The sequence below is a fragment of the Microchirus variegatus genome, assembly GCF_963457635.1.
Source record: "Microchirus variegatus genome assembly, chromosome: 3".
Taxonomy (NCBI): domain Eukaryota; kingdom Metazoa; phylum Chordata; class Actinopteri; order Pleuronectiformes; family Soleidae; genus Microchirus; species Microchirus variegatus.
In genome coordinates, this window is record NC_139804.1 from 25,080,378 (window position 1) to 25,101,346 (window position 20,969).

The following is a 20,969-nucleotide window of genomic DNA, read 5'->3' on the forward strand; positions in this document are numbered from 1 at the left end:
TGAGCTCTGTGTAATGATCATGTTTTCTTCTATGTAAAAATACAAGTTACTTTTATGTATGAATAAACTTGTATAGCGTATTTAAGTTAAAATACTTGTACAATACAAATACCCTATTATAGCCATTCCTATTATATTAATTTAATGAAAAGCCTTTAAGTTATATTTAGCACTAAAATGGTTCTACTTATATTGTCCGCAAACAGTATTATAGGTTATGTTTGTGTGATTTTTTGTCTGATTATGTATCTATGAACAGGCTTAAGGAAGATAGTACATTTTGGTGGTGAAACAGTTGTTTTTTTTTAATATGAATAAATGCATAAATGTGGTGACCTTAGCAAACGTTTGCATTCTCAGTTGTTTTATCTAATGTATTTTATCATAATTTGGATTTCAAGTTTTATATACGTCCAAAATAGGGCTATGCATTTTTTAAAACATAAATATTTTTTATCACAATATCAGCATGTGCACAGCACATATCACAATTGAGCTGTGATTAACAGAGTGCTCCTCCTGCTAGTTTTGTTTGGCCAATAACTTGCATTAGATGGAGATAATTATTATATAATATTTAAACTTGTTTTAATTGTTTTACAGACATTTAGGTAGATTAATGTATTTAAATGTTTTTTTTAAAGTCTGCGTAAACAACTCACTGTCTAGGTCTATGTAAGCAATCCCAAAGCAAAAAAGACATTGACACTGTATATTATATTTAATATCTGTTCATTTATTACACGACACGTCATCATCATTCAACAATATAATAATATATCACACATCACCCTAATATGGTGCAGCCCTTTTCAAAAGTTTTTATTCTGGGTTCTATTGTTGCTTTTTAATTTAATAGCCATGAAAAAACAATTTTAAAATTGTTTTTTTTTTCTCCTTTGACGTGTAGCTTCCTGTATTAATAAGTGTGTTTGCACAGTTATCAACAACTCTATATGGTCGATATAACCTCCCAACCCACACTTATACAAACACTGTTCATCCACACTCAATTGTGTGTTCCCAGCCAATTGGTATGATTGAGTTATCTGGCAGCCAATCATTGAGCAGTTTTCAGGAGCGGGGCGGGCTTAGGTGGATTTTCTGTGGCTTTTTGGGGCAGGACTTCCGGGAGAGTTGGAGTTGGATAGCAGCAGGCAGCTGCGGGGCTGACACGTATCTAAAGTTATAGGTGAAATGGAGGCCGCGTCTAGGACTTGAATATTTAATGTTTTCCCCCCATACATCTTCTGTGGCCTGCGGGGTGGAAATAGAAGAGTGAAAGAGGACTAGGAGACGCGGGCGGCAGCCGTCAGCTTCGGTTTGTACTGCGTTTCGAGAGCCGTGAAGTGAAGCGAAAATCTGAGCGGCTCCTTTGAAGTTACAGGAGCGAGTCGTTAAGTGGCTGCGGTGAAATCATGTTAATCAAAGCTAATAGTCGTGTTTAACTCGTGTTTTTTCTCTGCGTGGAAATGCTTGGAGGATAAGAGGAGGAGGGGGGTGGGTGGGATTGTGTGCTTTTTGAAAAAAGAAAAGAAAAAGTTAAATCGGAAGTTTCCAGCAGCATAAGCGGGGAGGGGTGCGGGTCCAACATGGGTAACGGGGTGTGCTCCCGTAAGCAGCGGCGGATCTTTCAATGTCTTATGCTGCTCACCGTGGTGTGCGGGATGATGTACGGGGGCTTGATGTCCTACGAGACGCACAAACAGCTCAGGAGGACGGAGGCGATGGCACTGAAGTACCAGCAACACCAGGAGTCACTGTCGGCGCAGCTCCAAGGTAAACACCGAGCGTGAGTGGGACGTGATTTGACTGTATTAGAGTGTCCACGCAGAGGTGACAGGTGAGCGTGGCAACTGCTCTACTCTCCGTCTCTCGTCGGACTCGGCGCACACACTTGGCACATCAAAACATTAAAGTTTAAAGTCCTCTGTTATGCGTGGCTGTGTGTCAAAGGCGTATACGCACAAAGATTAAGTACATTTGCTAATAGCAAATTTTTGACCTTTGACTGTTTGCTGCTTTCTTTCTCCTTACGTCGTGATACATCAGGTTACATGACGGGCGTTGAGCATTACTTCAAGCGTTCATTTGGTGAAACAGGTTTATCTCGTGCATAGTTTGACAGTAAAGAGTGAAATCTGAGCCCACACTCCTCAGAAGTAAAGTTTACTGCAGACCACACACACTCACACACAGGTTTGGGCAGACATTGTATTGCCTTGGATTGTATTGTGGAGTTCCTTAGCCATAACCACTTAATGCCTAACCCAAACTAACCTACCCACAGTTTCAAATCTTAGCACTTAACTTTTAGGTTATGCCCTAGTTAAGACCAGGTTTTAGTCACTATGGATTACTGGTCTTGAGAATGTCAATGTTTTTGCCGGAAAAGGTCCTAAAGAGTTAAAGGTGCATTATGTAATAAATCTAAAGCAACTGGCCAATCCTCCTAATATGTCACAGAGACTCAGGAATAATGTTCATATAACAAACTGAACTCACCAACAACAACAGTACAGCCAAAATATTTGCATCAAAAAATATATGTTGCAAACCGCAAATCATGTTTATGTTTCAAAATCTTGTTGTGACATGTGGCGCCACCTACCGCCGTCTACCAATCATTGCAGTCAGTAGAGTCTTACCTGCGGGTTGCCATTTACGTCTGAGCTACAATGGCAGAGAAAACGAAACCTAAAAGACGTCACAGAGACGAATTTGAGTGTAGTAACCGTTTTTGGCCACATTCTTACAAATGGCGGCTTTAATAAATACGAGCACAGACACACTAATGCATAGCTGTCCTTGTTGGGACTTGGCATTGACTTCCAAAACCGTATACCTAACAATGACCAAGTTTTTAACCGCAGTTCACATATTATTCATTTGTTAATTAGTAATTTGTTAATTTGTTAATATAATTAGAACCTCAGAAATTAGGTTCAGCCTCATTAACCACTTCTTCCCTGACCCTCCTTTTGGAGTCCCTGCTCGAAAATTACATGCCCAAACTGAATAGAGTAAATCTCTGCAGTTACAAGCTCTATGTGGATTATCTTGGTATCACAATAAAGATGACACTTGTGAGATTCCACCAGAGGTGTAAGTTTCACTGTAGATGTCACTGTGTCAGAGTAAATGCACTTGGAACACAGCATAACTGAATAATTTTTTTCTCTCGCCTAAAAAAAATAGCAAATATCACCTTTAAAATATGCAGTAGGAGCTTAAAAACACATGGAGGTCATGTAACAACATGTGGACATGAGCTGTGCAAAGTCTGATGCTGTTGACATGAAGCAGAGTGAAATTACAGCGGTTTTAGTAAAGAGATGTCTAGGCGTTCTCTCTGTTTGGCACCATCTGTGCCATTTGAGATTTCTTATGTACCAAATTATTAAGAACCCATTTAATTTTATTTACATGCCAGTACAGATCTGAAAAAAAAAGTTTGATAACTCGCTGTAAATCGATGCTCCCTGTGCGGGTTGTAATAACAACTCTGTAACTCTGTGACTCTGCAGCGTCTTCAGTTACGCAGCGCCATAGCTCTGGCTTACCTTGGTCAATTAGGTGATTGACGGCTCGTTTTAAACCTCTAAACATGTAGAATCAGACCCTGGTCTCTAAATGCGTGTGAATCACTTCATTAGCAAGCCAAAAGGACATAAATGCGTATGACGCATTTGTGCGGACATTCGCCCTTCTCTAATCAGAACGATCTAATGTCGCTCTGTAATGATCAATCAGACCGGGATTTGTTCCCAAAGCATGCTGGAAAGTGTAGTTCTTCATTAGAAGTGGTTTTGTTCCAGTGGAAATAACTTGTTTTGATAAACAGCAAAGGTAAGACGACATTTCTGCTTGTATTTCTGCTCATATTTTGGGGCTGAATCCCTGAATCTTGGTCGTAGAGTGATAAAAAGGGTACCACTGGAATCTGTAGATTCTCCGCTGTCCAGCCGACACGCTGACGCTCAGGTGCCGCTTTTCAATGTGTGCGCTGTAACAGGTTTTTTCGCTCCTGCTTGATCCGTCTGTGTTTCGTGAACATAAGAATGGTTTATATTAGTTTTTAGTTTCTAACCTTTCTGTGGGTATGCAGCATGTCTGTTTGTTGAAGTTAGATATGGTTGTATGACGCTTTTGTCGCTGCGTCTGACACTGCCCCCGGTCCCAGGGGCAACCGCGAAGAAGAGGTTAAAACCAATCTTTGGTCACCATGAGGACTACTGATCTTGACAAAGTTGGTGTTTTTCCCTGACACACCTGTTTGTGTTTGCCGTGTCCCCAGGCTCACCTCTAACAGTACACTGATTAGTATACTTAGAAGCCATGAAATCAGACAGCACATCTGCTTCTGCAGGTTGGGGTAACAGAGTCACCTTGGTACATACATTTTTTTTTTTTTTTTATGTCAAATATTTTATCCGCCAAATCATTTAATCAAGGCACCTTACATAGTAAGGCAAAAACCTTAATAATATAATATAGAGAAGAAAAACCCAACAGTACACACAATGAGCAAACACGAGGCATAAGTGGAGAGAAAAAAAAATGTAACTGGAAGAAATCTCTGGCAGAACCAGACTCATATACTCTATACAAGCAGTAGCATATGGATTGTTGAAAATAAATTATACTGATATCAGTTTAAATCATAACAGAATAATTATGACAAAAACTACTGTTGCTAATTATAATACTAGCTTTGCATCATTTGCAACTGGATCTGGATCCTGCAGCCCATGGGTCATCTGCAAGGTGAGGACAGGAAGGAAAGGCACAAACTATTTTACAAGGTTAATGATGTCTAATAATGCCATATTCATACCCTGAGTGTCAGGGAGTAAGTGTGAGTGCCAGAGGAGTTCCCGCAGCAGCCTAGGTCTATAGCATTAGCAGCATAACTAAGGGATCCGACTATAAGCTTTATCAAAAAGGAAGGTTTTAAGTCTAACTTTAATGAGTTACAATTGCAAATACAGTACAAGCAAAGCTCAGCAGTGACACTGAAATAGGCACCTGGCAGCAAAGTTTCAGCTGAAAAACATTTTAATGAGTTAGCCTTCAGGTGTTACACTACCTTGATAATGTTCCTGGTCCTGCATACTGCCATGACACTTTATTAGGTTTTGTTTATTTCACTGTAGATACCTCATATAAAGAGTCAATCAATAATGTTTCACCTGCATATTAAAATACGTGCTCACACCCAGTATTGCATCATAAAACATTCATAGTCAACAGTAAATATAAGTAACCTAGTCACCTTGTTATTTCTTTGATATTATTTTGTTGTTTTGTTTTCATTAAAATTAGAAGTGTAAAGAATTGTATTTCTTACTTGGATCTTGCTGTTAAGTTATTTATAAGCTGTCCGGAAACATAACGACTGAAATCGCAACATCCTCAATTTAGTCCACATTTGACTGGTTTTGCTTTACTGCCATTACAAAATAGTGTCTCAACCACAGTGTTAGTACAGCTACTGTATTTATCCCTATGTATTTCTTCCTGAATGTTTCTATTCAAAACCTAACTTCAGGGACTTCTTGCAGACCACACTGCAAAAGATTTAAATGTCTTCCCTCCCTGATTTACTCCTTCTTTATAAAAACACTGTAACACTGTCTGCATTGTGGGCAGGATGTGAGGTTTTGTGTTATACCATTATGCCATGTGTTTATTGGTGAATAGCTAGTCATAGAGTCCAGTTGTACATATATATATTGCAATATTAAAAAATACAAGAATTCTCACCAGATGGGGCTCACCTGTAAAGGAAAACAAGATTGAGGGGAAAACCAATTTGTATACATCTCTGTGACTCTCTGTGTGTGTCCAACTCTCTGCCTGTGGTAAATATTGTTGGATAGATTTCTGTTGTTATATCTGTAATGTGTACAACGGCTTCTTCTCTGTGTTTGGGGTAACTTTACAGTCCTGCCATATGTACTACAGCGTTTTGAGTCGTTTCAGGGGGTTCTGTGTGGACAGAAATATTTCCTAAAACAGTGTTAAGGGGAACCTTTTGAAAATGGCAAATAAAAAGATGGTTAACATTTGGTGCAGTTTCCCTCTTGTTTATTGCTCATCTTTTAGGTGTGGTGTGAGAGGGACAGCATGTGCATAAGGAGAGGGGCTGACTGAGGAGAGCAGAGCAGAGCAAGTAGCCAGTTCACAGATGCTTTTCTAAGGAAAACAAAAGTTGACATGTTCTAAAAAATAGAAAAAGAGCAAACATCGCACATCCTGTGATGTGACTATCATAATATGATATTATGTCACGATTGATGATACATCATAAAGCTCTACATGGCATCATTGTTTCAGAACCAAGTATGTGGGCTCATCGGGGCGGATGTCAGGGTTGTAGCACAAACGGTGGCCTGGGACTGGGATGAATTAATGCAGCCTTTAATTGAACTAATCACCTGCTATCCATGCCACTCCCCTCCATCAACAGCTTGATCCGACAGAGTTTACTCCATAATGTTGCCTTTAAACTTTGACACATAAGATGTCTGTAAGTGTATCCATGCATTGTGATTTAAGTCTTTGTTTGTTGTTATTGTTGTCTGTGACAAATGTGCCTACAATGTGCACTACATTTGTTTTCATAGCCGTTAATGAAAAGCAGTGGCAAACAAGAAGGCAACCCAGTAGGAGAAATGGACACTACACAAAGTTTCTGACATTTATTTAGCTCTCCATCTTAGACAAAGGTAACGAGACAAACATCTTTCTGTGAGTATCAGGTGGCTTCTATACCCCACTTCATAAAAGATGCATTCAATCTGATACATCAAGAAACAGAGAGCATGACAGTATAATGTGACACTTTGCAGAAAGTGATATTGTTTAACTCCATTTGGCATGATTGAATTGTGCACCACACCTATACGTTCATTGTGAAGTGATGGATCATTCAGTCAATCGTAAGATTTAGCTCACAAAAGACAGATGGGTTACTGCTGATTGCTGTTTTTTCCTGTCCTATATTTAGAGGTGTGGCATAGCTTTGGGTTGTGATCCAGCCATATTGATTCAGTGTTACCCACTAAACCTCAGACTGGCAGTTGTAAGTCATTTAAAAGCATCAACTGGCACTTTGTGGTTATGCCTGCACTCTGACAAATGTGTCCCCGTGATTTAAAATCCATTTACTTCCTCACATGCACACAATCACACACTACAGTTTTTCCAGTCTCACTTGCTAAAGTACTGAATAATTGCACTGTCTTGAAATTAATTTAATATCACCAGCGTTTGTTTATTGTAATGAGCACTTTCATCTCAACTGATGATAAATGTTGTTTTTGTTCCAGCAATGAAAATGAGTAAATACTTTGTTGTTGCTTGAGATTCAGATGCACGGTCCTCTTCTTCGGTTAAGCCAGGAAATCAGTATTGGACCGGATTTGGGATTTTCTATTTCCTGATAAAAATGCAATGGACAAATATTGTCGTGCAGCAGGACATCCAAACGCTAATACATGAGATGAAAAATAAAAAGGAAAGGCATGACTTAAAGGCATGACTGTGGCGGGGAGTCGTGACGAAGCTCTTTTTAAATATTGTTAAAACAATGTCTTGATAATGAGTAGCAGTGCATCCACCGTTCCAGAGGGGGGAGCTGCACTTCTGAGAGTGGGTGTGCTGAATATGTCACATTCAGGTATTGGCCAATCACAAGACAGTTGGGAAGGCTCTACGCTGGCTGGCCAATCACAACACAGTCTGTCTTCTGGGGGTGAGATTTCAGTCCGAAACACTGCGGCTGACGAGAGCTTCAGTGAAGAGAGATTTCTATCGGCTCGTTTGCCGCAATTAGGAGGTTTTTGACCATAAAAACAAGTTAATGTATGTAAGTAGACCTCCATAAGTAACATATATGTGCAACAGGACCACTCAATGTGAGCTTTAAATAAGATAGACTCAGCTGGTGATTTTGCAACCAGCTGAGTCACCTCTTGGATATTCAGTATTCTTAATTCCTGTTTAGCATTTACTGGCAAACTGGAAGACACAAATCACAGTTATAGTTTCAGTCGGAAAGATTTATCACCCAAAACCATATTTTTTTGTCTTGTTAACGTATTCCTAATCCCTATGAAGGCTGCATTTACCAGTAGGAGATACAAAGAATGCTGCCATACAAGGAGGACATTTGAAACCACTAGTGCCTTTCAGTTGAAGCTAGTTGAATTGAAAATGTATACAGAGAGGTCCACAAGTCTCGTTTTTCCATTCAAGTAAATAAGAAAGCCATTTGATAGTGTGAATAAGTATTCTCCACAAACTAAATCCTGTGGCTCATTTCTCTGTGTGATTGATAGTATTTGTGGTGCACACACCCATGGCAAATTCTAACCAAACCCATCTACTTCCAATCTAAAACAGAAGGCCTTTAAAGGTCAACACATAGAGAACTCTCTTGTTCGAGCTCTGCTGATGCACTTTAACCACACTATAACAAAAATATGTTATTGGTCTCAAAGTGCACCTCAAACATTTCCCATGCTCAAGTTTGATTGACATAAGGGCAGGCCTAAAGTGATTCAGCAACTGTGTATGGAATGTTTTCATTTGTGTGTATGGTAGATACTGAAACATTAGCTAATGATCGTACAGAGCTTTGTATTTGAGTGTTTTTGCTTTCAGTTTACCTAAAGGATAGTAATAGAGGAATATGCATCTGATAATAAATTAGTCGTCTTCTTTAATAAAACCACATTATCAAATTACATCCTCTTACAGACTAGCCAAGCTTATCCTTTTGTCCCTTAGAGATGGTTTTTGTGTGTTGTGTGCGTACACGTGTGTGAGTGTGAGTGTTGTGGCCTGAGCTGAGCTTAGAGCTACATGCCCTCATGATCTGACAGGCTATATTGTCTCAAGCTGCAAAATAAAACCTTTCTAATCTGATGTGCAGGTCTGTGGAAAATGTCTAAGGACTTGGTATTTTTAAATCTGTCAAATTCTGTGATCAGGGGTTAGGTAAATTGGACACTCTAAATTGGCTGTAGGTGTGAGTGTGAGAGTGAGAGTGGATGGTTGTTTTTCTCTATATGTGGCCCTGTGGTGGACTGCTTGCGCATGTCTTGAATAAACTTTGCATAATAGACCTTTTTTTGACGTTTTATAGACCTGAAGCTCATTATAAATTGTATATTTATCATTTTAATATTATAATATTATCACAAAGCCATGACAATTTTGCTTGAATTTGACGAAAAAACATTGTATATGGCAAAATGGTGTATACCAACACAAATTAGACAATAAAAACATAGACATAACAGTTCCTCATGTTGTACTCATCTGTGTTTTATACAAAAAAACAGGTACTGTTATACACATACTGTATATATATACTTGATGTAACATAATGCACATTAATAGTAGTAACTGTGCAGAGACTGTAGCAGATGTTTTGTGAGAGGCACCAAGATGATTATACACTAAATCAATGCATTTGAATATTATATCCGCGGATATTATGGAATCGGTCTCGCGCGTCCGCATATTTTAGCCGTTAACGCGATAACTGGAAAGGCGTTTGAGATTACATTTTCTTATTTTTTTTATGGGTCACATACCCCCTGTATATGATCCCTATTGATTTTGAGCTGTCTACCATTATTATTAATTAGTTAGTTAGTTAATTAATTAATTAATTAATTAATGATATAAAAAACATATTTTCGCCTGTATCTTCCAAATTATTGCAGGTATTGGCTTCAAATTTTGTTCAATATCGAGTTTATATGGATACTTTGAACATGTATTAAGTGTAGTCAGCATTATATCATAATATTTAACAGTTATTTTGTTGAATTTATTAATAATTAATTAAAACAGTTCGTGGCAGGTGCGAGTGCGTATACTTTGGGTATATTGGAAAGTTGAGCATTGGACAAGTTCGCGGATATACCCCTTGCTGTCGGCCCCCGACAGCGTAGGCTAGTTTTCCTGTACAAGTTTTCTCCCTTTCACCTGCTTCTCAGGTTTATTATTATCTTGAAATTATTACCAGGTTATTGTTTGACCCACCCCCAGTGAAGGAGAGAGACCGTGTTAGAAAATGATTACCGAGGTTTTGATGGGGGCATAAAGTCTTTCTCTGTCTACTGGGTAAATGCTGTGTGGATACCATGTCGTGCCAGTAAGTGATACAGCAAATTTTATAGCTCACAATAAAAATACATCCTGTTAAAAAATTATAAATGATTAACAATGACAAAATAGATGAACACAATATCCAGCTTAAAACAAATTAAGTCATCCAGACAACCTTCCTAAAGCTTTGCTATTGTCACCCAAATGACAATATAAATCTTGACAAGAGCAAATTGCATCAACTTATTTACAGCCACATCTGATACCTGGTAAACATTTTTGATATAGTTAATTGAATAATGTTCAAGAGATGATCAGTAAATGAATTAAAACATTGTATCCATGTTATTTAAAATATACACGTATTTCTGAACTCAAATATCCTGCGACCCAACTGTGGGTTCTGGGAATCACTGACCTAAAAAGTAAAACGATAACATATATTATTAATGGCAATTTATAAATGTGTAACTGTAAGTGTGACTTGGTCTATGTACATGAGATAATAAGTGTATCTAATATGTTTCACAATTTCACAATTGCCTTCCCTTCTTTTTTGTTCATGTGAGAATAGTATTTAGTAGTAGCATATATAGTAACACACCTGCTTACTGGCTAGTTTGACTGAAAACAGTACAGAATCGACGCCACATTTCTGAAACACATGCACAGTTATTCTTATGTGAACAGCCTAAATAAAGTGTTGTACCAGTTAATGCCTAACACTAACCTAACCACAATTAAAATTTTAGCCTAAACTCAACCACTCACTTCTTCAGAATTGAGGTTCTACCTCATTAGTACCATGTTTTAGTCTTCATGAGTAGGCCCTAAAGAGGTAACAAATACCAGAACACACAAGGGCACACATGGGATTATTTGATTCATAGACCAGTTCATGGTCTATGAACTGGTGAAAACTTGAAGCTTACTTCTCTGTATTAACTCCGTCATCAAGGTCACTATAGTATGCTGCTATAGTGACCTTTCTTCCTCACAGGGATTATTACTGTTTCACTTTAATTCTGTCTAATCTGATGAAGGTGAAAAATGGAGTAAATGAAAAAAGGAGTCCGTTTAGACAGAGAGTGCAGAGTTTGGAGAGTAAGTGTTTAGGGCTTATGGATGGACACTGGGGAACAGTTATGTTTAATTACCCTTGTCAGCATTAGAACATTACATTGTTAAAAGTGAACTCCCTAAAAAACTCTTAAAAAAACAACAAAAAAAACAGACACAGAAGCAGCCTAAAACAAAGTATTTGTATATACCTTTTCCACAGCAGAGATGTGAGGAATACCACAGCTTTGTGTCGAGTTCACATTGTGGCTGAATAAATATCACACCCGGCTCTTATATCAAGCTTTACATGCATAATACTCTCTTCCTGTATAAAATGTATACCTGTGTATCAGTGTATGTGTCTGTCCTGCATTGTACTTTGCTTTGTTTTTGGTTTACCTTCTTCAACCTGGCACAAACGAGTCACTAAAACCCAGTGTTTTCTCTCTCTTCTTGTCTTGCCCCATATTTAGTGGTATATGAGCATCGCTCCAGGTTGGAGAAGTCTTTGCAGAAGGAGAGGTTAGAGCACAAAAAAGCCAAAGAAGGTGAGAAAAAACACTGACAAGCCTTGATTCTAAGGTACATGAATTAAAATTCATATCACACACTGAGACTGCTATCATGTGGTGGTAGCATAAACATGTCACTACTACTATTCGACAAAGCAGAGGTTTTACCCACATTTTCTTTCACAGTCCCACTTGCAAATAAAGTTTCTACTGCACTACAGTGAATAAAGTGTATCTCAAAGTTATCATGTTAATGATTAAGATTGATCTCTTTTAATTTCTAGATTATCTGGTTTATAAACTGGAAGCACAACAGTCACTGAACAAGGAGAAGGTAAGTTACTAAAATCTTTAATTATTATTTATTAATTATCATAGAACATTGAGCTTTGCCTTTTTCATTTTGTTTTCTTTTGGACAGTGGTGCAGATTGTCAAAAATAGAAAATAATGATTTCATTATTATCCGTTCAGTAATGAGCACAAAAAAACAACTTTTGTAATATTTTGTTTTTATTTTGAAACAGCAAGAATCCGGCAGCAGATTAAATTCTCTACAAGTGCAACACCAGATGTTAAAGGTACGAGTGAAATATGACACACTGGTGCTTACAGTGCAGCTTTCTGTATTCCTGTCATTAACACTGACACAGATATCCTCTTGTTATCACACTGTCTTTCTTTTTCACACTCTCCCTGACCTTACAACCCCACATCCTTCCTCTTCTTGGTGAGGAAGTGTATGTCCGTGTGGGGGAGGGTCAGGTTTTTCATAAAGGTTCATTATTTATTGAGTTGTCGTAATGGGATTAAAAACAAAAGACCGTATGATGACAGTGGATTGTTCTACTCCATCAGAACCAGCACGATGACCTGAAGAAGCAGTATTATGAGCTGCAGGACCAGCACCATGCAGAGGGCGAGGATCACGGTCGGCTGCTGGATGAGCACAAAGACCGTTACGAAAAGCTGCAGCAAATGAAAGAGGTGGAAGTCTCCCAATTTAAAGGTGCATATTCTCTTACGATTCTGTAGTAAAGTCATCTTTAAACACTTATTTTGTCTCCATCTTCTGACTATAATAAGTACTGCGCATCTGAGTTCAAGACTAAAAAATGTTTTGTTGTACCAGTCAGTGTGTGGTTAATAGCACCAACCTCAGTCATGTAGAACAGAAGTATAATGCCATAAGATCATAAATGGATGTAACATGAGTTAAAAAACACCATATAATTACATTTCAAAAAAAAAAAATATTTCTGTTCATGTGTGTACATTTTGCTGTACAGTGTTGTTTCTATTTCAATAGCCTCAAGCTCAATGTTTGTGTTTGCTGTTTTTTTCTGTTCCTGCAGAGAATATTTATAATCTGAGAGAGGAAAATAAACACCTGAGGAAAGCCCACCATGACATTCATGTGCAGCTTCAGGATGTGCAGGTGAAAACGGATGTTCTTTTAGCTTTTATGTGTCTTTCTGATTTGTTTTCATTTCAAACAATATAAACAGAAATGATGTGCCGTCTGACGTTGAACAGTTTTGTAAGTGATTCATGAAAGAGTGTCAGCAATATATGGACAAAGCATGCTTAAATGATACTTAAATAATAATCTAATCTAAGGCACATATATTGGGAAATTAAATGTTAATTTCTGCTCTTTGGCTCCATTTCAGGTTCAGCATCAGGACCTGAAGGCCACGCATGACCAGTTGGCACTGACGATACAAGACCACAAGAGTGCGCTGGCTGCAGCCCAGGTAGGGTGGCAGCAGAGAGATGCTGTCTCATTGTTCACTGCAGTCTGGATCATTTCAGCAGCTGATTGATGATGAGTTTGTGCCTGTTTCACTGAGGCAATCTGAGACAGTTAGTTGAATGGAGCAGTAGTCTGTCAGCAGGGTCGTTACATAGTTCAGGATGGTATAAATGTACTGTACGTTTTCCTCATAACAGAAGAATAGGTTTTTTACCAACAAAAAAATCCTTCCCTCTCCTTTCTCCTCTTCATTTGTTCCCCCTTCTTTGGCATGACTTTATTTTAACCTCCAAAGACAAGCAGCAATGTTTATTGCAAGGGGCTGTATTATCGCCAGCAGACAGGAATGAAAGATGCAAAGTGTTTTGCTTCTTTAAATCAATCAGATGAGGTGACTTGAATTACACCAGTTTGAATGCGACCCACTCTCCTTTGGTTTCCACTCACTTTCTATCTCTATGTCTCTCTATTTGCTTATGTGTTGTAAGGCATGTGCTGCTTTTCATTAGTGCATGTGGTTAGATGGACAAAAATACTTAACTTCTCTCCAGGGGGTTTGGTTTAGTCAAAGCAGTACAACGAGAGCATGTTGCAGCCAATCAGCCAGAAAGATATAATGGAGGGACTGAGACAAAGAGAGCGAGGAGGAATTTAGAATTTAATTTGGAATTCAAGCCCCCAGCCTGGTTACAGAGTAAGTCTCTGTGTGTGTAACTTAAAAAAATTGTGTTGGCGTAGATGCGCTCATGTAGAAAATTCTCAAATGCCTCAGGAATACAAAGTGTTTCCAAATGTAGGAATGTGTGTCTGTATAGTTTGTTTGCCTGATGACCACTGTTGTTTTGTAACCCAGGTGATGACAATGTTAGAAGAGTATTGTGTTTTTTAAACAGCTGAAATGTGCAACACTACATATAAATGTCTTTGGTTAGTGTAGCTTTCTCCTTAGACACAAACACTGGCTGGGGCAGAGAATTGAAGATATGCACAGTGTGTCACTTACAATATCCACTAAAATATAAGCCAACTCCTTAACTTACGGTCAGTTGTCGCTAAGGGGAAACGTAGACTTAGTAAGGTAAAGTTAGTGATGATATAACAACCAATATTGATAGAAACACTTACATTGTCTTTTATTAGTTGTTGTTTTAGTAGTTAGACCCTGACGGATTCATAGTGGCCTAAAATGAAAAAGGCATTTGAATCTGAGCACTGCTGCATCCCTCTGTGCACAGCTTTGGCTAAATTATTATTTGCTGAATATTCTGGTAATTTCTGTAGGCAACTATAGGACATCTCTGCAAGTCAAGTGTTTTGTCACTTTCAAAAGCCAACAGTCCAAAGCAGAGTTCTTATTCTCAGGTTATGACTGATCAGATCATAAGTGAACAATTTGATAACCAGTAATAAAGTTATTTGAAAGCATACCACTGTTGTTTTGTAACCCTGGTGATGACAATGTTAGAAGAGTATTGTGTTATTGTATTATATAATTTAATTTGAACAGCTGGATTTTCTCCCTCAATTATCTTTTGGTTGTTTATTTTGTTCCCTTTCAGGTGCAGGTGGAAGAATACAAGCGGCTAAAGGACTCCCTCAACAGGACTCCCATCCAAAACCCTGCTCCACAGCAACTGCAAGCAGGTGCTGCTGTAGTTCCCAAATCCCATGTTCAAGAAGACCAGAATACCATAGTGGTGCAGCCACATAAGGAACAGCCAGCATATGTTGATCACCCAGACACGGTATCATCTTTGGAAATTAATAATAATTTACTGATGTATAGCAAATAGGAAAACCGTCAAATCTAAATGCTTGTCTTTTTTGTTATTATTATTTCAGATCAACAACCATGTGGTAGTGGTGCATCCCCAGTCTGAAATAAAACCCCATCCCACTGAATCCCACCACACCATGTCGCAGAAAGAGGAGGATGATGGAGAGGGAGAGGCGGAGAGAAAGAGAGAGCTGGCAGAGGAGGAGATGGCTCAGGCAGGGCAGCCTCAGAAGCTGGAGGAGGATCCTGACCAACCACAGGACGAGGAGGAAGGAGGAGAGGAGCCAGAAGAGGAACAGCCAGATGAGAATGAAGTGGATCGACAGAGACGTCAGCCACAACTGGTTAGAAATTAATTAAATAACTAATTTCTCTAACTCGGGTCAAAGTGGCTTTACACCACATTCCTGCATCTTACTTTACTGTCACTTGATTAGAAAGACATGTGATTTAAAACACAATTAACCTTAGTGAGCAATTTCTGATTCCAAGAAGTGATCTTATTGGTAGCTTGCTCTTCATGTTTGTGCATTTTTAATGCAATATTGATTATTTCATGCTGTAATTTCCATCCATGTCCATCATTCCTGTCTGAAAAGTAGCAGCACAACAGTGTGTTTGATTTGGTCTTCTTTTTTCTTTTTTTCTTTTTTTATCAACTCAAAGGATCCCCATTTGGAGCTGCATCAGGACACCCAGCTGCAGCATGAGGCACACGCCCAGGTGGAGCGTGTGAAGTCAGCCTACGAGCAGCAGCAGGACCAACAGCGTCTGGAGGCTCAGAGGGCCGAAGAGCGAAAGCAGATTCACATGCGTCAGGAGGCTCTGCACGCTCAGAGGGAGAGGGTGTTAAAGGAGAGGGAGCAGAAGCTGAAGGAGGAGCAGGAAAGAGAACAGCAGCACCACAGGGAGGCCGACAGACGGGAGCAACAGCTGAGGGAGGAGCACCAAAGGTCAGAATTTAAATCGGCCGCAATCGCTAAAAATTGTGCTCATGAGAAAATGTAGTTACAAAATATACTCTTCCTTAAACACAGATATTAACTGTAGAGATGGCTTTAACTTCACTCGTCTTAGCTTTTGGATGTACTGCATATTTTAATGCCAGTGTAAAGGGAGCTGATAAAAGTTTATTTTTGATATTAGTCTTATTTGCGTGTTTGGTCTTGTAGCTAATGTCTGGCCAGAACACATAGGATTTTCATGATGCTCTGGCCATAGACTCTATATTATAATAATAAATACTTTATTTGTTTTAAAAAGTTTTTGAAAACATAGTTTGCTTTTTACAGACCATATTAACCAAATACAATGACAGACTAGACACAAACACAGGTAATAACAAGGAAATGTATAATTTTAGGTTTAAAATAAGAACAAACTGTTATAGCGTCAGGATATTGGTCAGATAAAAGAACAGAGTACAGGTCTGCACATTTAGAACTGTCCAACTATTGAAAGAAAGTGTAACGTATCAAGCAGCACATTTTAAAACCTGTGATTGCCTGCCTTCATTGTTCCCAGGAAGAAAACAGAGTATGAGAACATAGACAATGATATAGTTCAAGGAGAAGAGGATGGTCACACTGAAAATGAAGGTGATATGGAAAGATAACCAATAAATAAACGGTTGATTGTCTAATACTTCAAACACAGCATCACAGCTCCTATGTGTGTTCGTCTGTGTACTCAGAGAGAGATCCTCACATGCTTAATGAGGAGGAAGAAGACAAACCAGAAACTGATCACAGAGTGCCACCACATCAACAGGTGACTGCACATCATCCAGCCTTTCTGCTCGCTTTTAACTCGTTCACTCAAATCAACACTCACACGTGTGTCTCACACTGGCACCGTTTACTTTTCAGTCAAACCAAGGAATCACTTAATTATTTTGAATACTCATAATGTAAAAAAATGATCTTATCAAGTTATTAATCCTCTACCTCGCAGTTTTACCTATTCCTCTTATTCTAATATCTAACACTGTTCTCTTGCTGTGCTCCTCCTCGTGTACAGAATGGTGTAGATGGGGAACTGGACCCTGAAGACGACCCCAACAACCAGGGTGAGGATGAGTTTGAGGAGGCAGAGGATGATCAGCAGCAGCACACAGTTGCAGAAGACGCAGAGGAGGTAGTCGAGGAGGAAGAGGAGCCAGCAGCACCAGCACAGCACAAAGACACACACCCTGTCCACAAACAGCCTGCTGTGGAGGAGGAACTGGTGGTGAGTACGGAGTCAGCGGAAGACTGAGAGGTTGCGAGTTTTCGTGTCACGTTTTGAACTTTTGTCCGTTTTTGTTTGTGTTCAGATGGCTGGAAACCCAGATCAACAGGAGGACACACTGGATGACCAGTACCAGGAGGAAGTAGAGGACGAGGTCAGTAATACACCTGTTGATAGTGAAAGAAACAGGAAAAGATGTGATGGAGAGAAAACAACATGCAGGGAATTCAGATTTCAATTTAAAGTTTGACAAACATGTTCATTATGTTCACTTAGTCTCAAAATTAGTCTATCATTGACTTCCTCTCATGTGTTTTGCTGTTCTAAAGGCTCAGGAGGACATATCTGATGTGCAAAAGAGAGCGCTTGAGGGGGAGGAGGAAGGAGAGGATCCATATAATGAGGATAACATAGATCAGGTAAGTTCTTCTGTGGTATAACCAGTCGACGGGTTTTTAACCTTTTCTCCGATCATTGGCATTTCTACATGGTATTCTCACATCTCAAGCTTCTTTTCTTTGTTCTTTTACCTCCATGTGCTGTGGTGTGTGTGGGAAATGCACTCGACCACCTTATTTACTTGATATTTTGAAAGATGAGTTGTTTTTTCTTACACCTCTCTAGTTTTCCTGGATCATCCAGCATCTAGTGGCAATCAGAGGAACTGCTACTTAGATTCCTGCAGATGGTCCCATTGCATGCCGATCTGTGGCAGCAATTTTTCTTATTATTATTATTATTTATCTTCACATATTTTTACTGTGAAAAATAAAATGGAATTTTCAGCCTCTTCCAAAATTTTACATTGGTGTGTATTGTTTGGAAGGTTCACTTTTATAGTAGATGGATTGAATGAAGAGACTCTTTAAGAAAAATCTCTTAAACTGGACAAATTCTACTCTTCATACATGGTTTTCTACCAGGACACACACAGACTGCAATTTCATTTATTCTATAGTCACAAAACTCATACACCCACGAGTCTTTGGGCTAATATTTGTAGCACTCTCGTTGACGACATTACAGCAATTTGAACTACAGTCTTTGCCAGTTCGTCAGTGCTCTCTGTCTATTTTTAATGGACCTCCTCTGTATAGTACATGGTCCCATCGCTATGGCAACCACTAACTACAGGTGCCACACAGCTTATCTCAGATCAGCAGATCATATTCTGATTTTGGATTTGTTTCTTACTTCCTATCCCTCATTTTTCACTTCTTTCTAAACGCTCAGACATTGAATTAGAAACGTGAATTCATCATTTCAACGTCTCATTAATACCAATTCATAGCAGTGTGTTAGATTGCAGTTTCTTCAGCAGTTGGCTTCTCTGGTTCTTCTGTTTTGTGCTTAGGTTGTAATAATGAATGCCTTATCATACCACAGTGAGTAAAATCACTGAAACGTTGTGGTATCAAATTCGTAAGATAATAATTAAATGTATTATTATACTTTGATTGTGTAGTTTATGCTCAGAGAACAAACAGCATGCACATACTTTACCATTCCAAAAAGGTAAAACGTGTTCCTTCATGCTGGTTGTAGCACATGTGTAAAGTGATAATAGGATAATATTACACAGAATATTTTTGAACTCAAATAAGTTGAATAATCATTGACTGAAGATGAAACAAGTGGCTTCTTTTCATGCGTTTATCTGCATCACTCAGGTCAGTTCCTCCTCCTCTTGGTAAACGGTCTTATGTTTCATACACTGTCCGTCACATAATGAATGAAGATACTTGTGTGTCTGTAATCTGAGCTCAGTTTCCACCTCATCCTGCTGTGTTCATGGACAGGAAGCGGGGCAGACGTTTTCTGAGTGAACCATTACACAAATGTATCGATGCTGAAAACTTACAATTAATTATTTACAAATGGCCGTTCTGTATGTTAGTCTTGTAGACGACACACTCATTGTCCTGTTACAGAGTGACAAACCTCAGTTTTGTTAGTTTCCATATTTATTTCTCTAAATGTACGGACTCTGTAAAGTTGAATGTTCACTTTTTAAATTGTCTCCATTTTGTGCTTGTGATTTGTCTCCAGGAAGAAGTAAAAACCCAGGAGGAACCAAGAAACACAGGGGATCACAGAAAATACACACAGAATAATGAGGAGGAGAATTATGAGGAGGAAGAGGAGGTAGAGGAAGACGCGGCTGCTCGAGGCAAGGGGACCAATCGGAGGGCAGAGATGTAGGACAGACGCAGACTTGAACCAGCTGCACTGCCTTTTCTGATGCACATGAAGCCTACCATGCCTTTCTTTCTCCTGGAATCTCAAAGGAATGAACGCAGCCATTCATTCAAAATTCCAATCAGGAAAAGTGGGATGTTATGTCTGGAAGACAGACGGCTACTCCAAACACTGTGGGGCTGGAAATGATCAGCTTTTATTGTGGAAATGGACAGACTTTATAGGATGTGTACTGTAAATTTTTCTTAAAAAAAATGTTCTTCCTTTGCCACCTCACGTCGGCCTGACGTCTACAAAGAATGTATTTTTTATCGCGTACTGTTTTTGTGTAAAGAAAACAGAACAAAAATGTTATTGTAATGTTCTCATGGTCAGGCCTTCTTACACTCTATATGATTCATGCAAAACTTGGATGTTTTGCGGGTTTTTTTAAGCTCAAAGTTTAATTTACGTCCTCCTTTTCAATCACTTAGTTTCCTGTTATTTATTGCTTATTGTAACAACTCTGACAATCATGAAAATGGGACATTTATCTGTTGTTTTTGACTGAAATCCTTGAAGCTGATTTCATTTCATTTCATTCATTTCATCAAATTGAATCAAAGAGATAGTTCTGGTGAAGCAGTGTTGCTCCGTTAGTGTCAGTCTGACAAGTGCCTTTCCATTGTTGGAAACTTTTCTGGATCTAAACTCGTTTCACATTCTCTCCACATTTAGTGCCCAGAATCTTACCCATTGCTTCAGCGTTGCCTTAAAGGGGTCCGCTACATTTTAACTGCTGGTGTGAAATAAATTCACAAACTCTGATGCAATTTAATGCAACATCTTTAGTCTACTGTACAATGTATAGTAAAGTACATTTCTATGTTTCCTGCCAGTAAGATTTGATACAAAACATTTTGATTGTACTGAACCATGTTTGTTACCTGAATGGGGAGTGGAATAAAGAGGCTGAATGATCTTGGGGGTAAGTGTGACTTTGTTCTCTTCTAATTCAGCAGTTTTTCTTCCCGAGTATTTTTAGCTGCTCTTATAACAGGCTAATTATTTCCCAGAGTTTAGAAGTGGGTTGTTGTTCAGCTTTATCTTTCCATCTCATCTGCTCTGAAAAGTATTTTCCAGCCTTCTAAAGGGAAAATTATTTATCTTTAAATTATAAACTTAATTGGCTGAATGGCAGCCATTGAAACTGAAACAAGAAACATCTGCTGCATGAAAGTATTGAAATAACAAACTGACCTGCAAATCAGAAATCTGAAGATTTCCAAAAAATCACTGCACTGGTTTGGGTGTTCAGCTTAGCTGCT

At 38.8% G+C, this 20,969-nt stretch overlaps 1 protein-coding gene across 1 annotated transcript; it reads left to right on the plus strand.

Annotated features, from left to right (window-relative positions):
- Positions 1 to 1,577: 1,577 nt before the first annotated feature.
- Positions 1,578 to 20,532, plus strand: golim4a (golgi integral membrane protein 4a). Its single transcript, XM_083886135.1, has 16 exons — positions 1,578 to 1,779; positions 11,664 to 11,738; positions 11,987 to 12,036; positions 12,229 to 12,282; positions 12,560 to 12,710; positions 13,057 to 13,139; positions 13,375 to 13,458; positions 15,017 to 15,202; positions 15,300 to 15,578; positions 15,901 to 16,187; positions 16,759 to 16,832; positions 16,928 to 17,004; positions 17,254 to 17,463; positions 17,549 to 17,617; positions 17,793 to 17,882; positions 19,513 to 20,532. Exons 1-16 carry the CDS (start codon positions 1,593 to 1,595, stop codon positions 19,663 to 19,665), a joined length of 2,109 nt encoding a protein of 702 aa, XP_083742261.1. The 5' UTR covers positions 1,578 to 1,592; the 3' UTR covers positions 19,666 to 20,532.
- The last annotated feature ends 437 nt before the right edge of the window (positions 20,533 to 20,969 follow it).

Excerpts from the sequence above, each read along its gene's own strand:
- golim4a (XM_083886135.1), top strand. The coding sequence starts at position 1,593 with ATGGGTAACGGGGTGTGCTCCCGTAAGCAGCGGCGGATCTTTCAATGT. Across the intron at positions 16,188-16,758 it reads CTGAGGGAGGAGCACCAAAG|GAAGAAAACAGAGTATGAGA; the intron begins GTCAGAATTTAA and ends CATTGTTCCCAG. Across the intron at positions 17,005-17,253 it reads GAGTGCCACCACATCAACAG|AATGGTGTAGATGGGGAACT; the intron begins GTGACTGCACAT and ends CCTCGTGTACAG.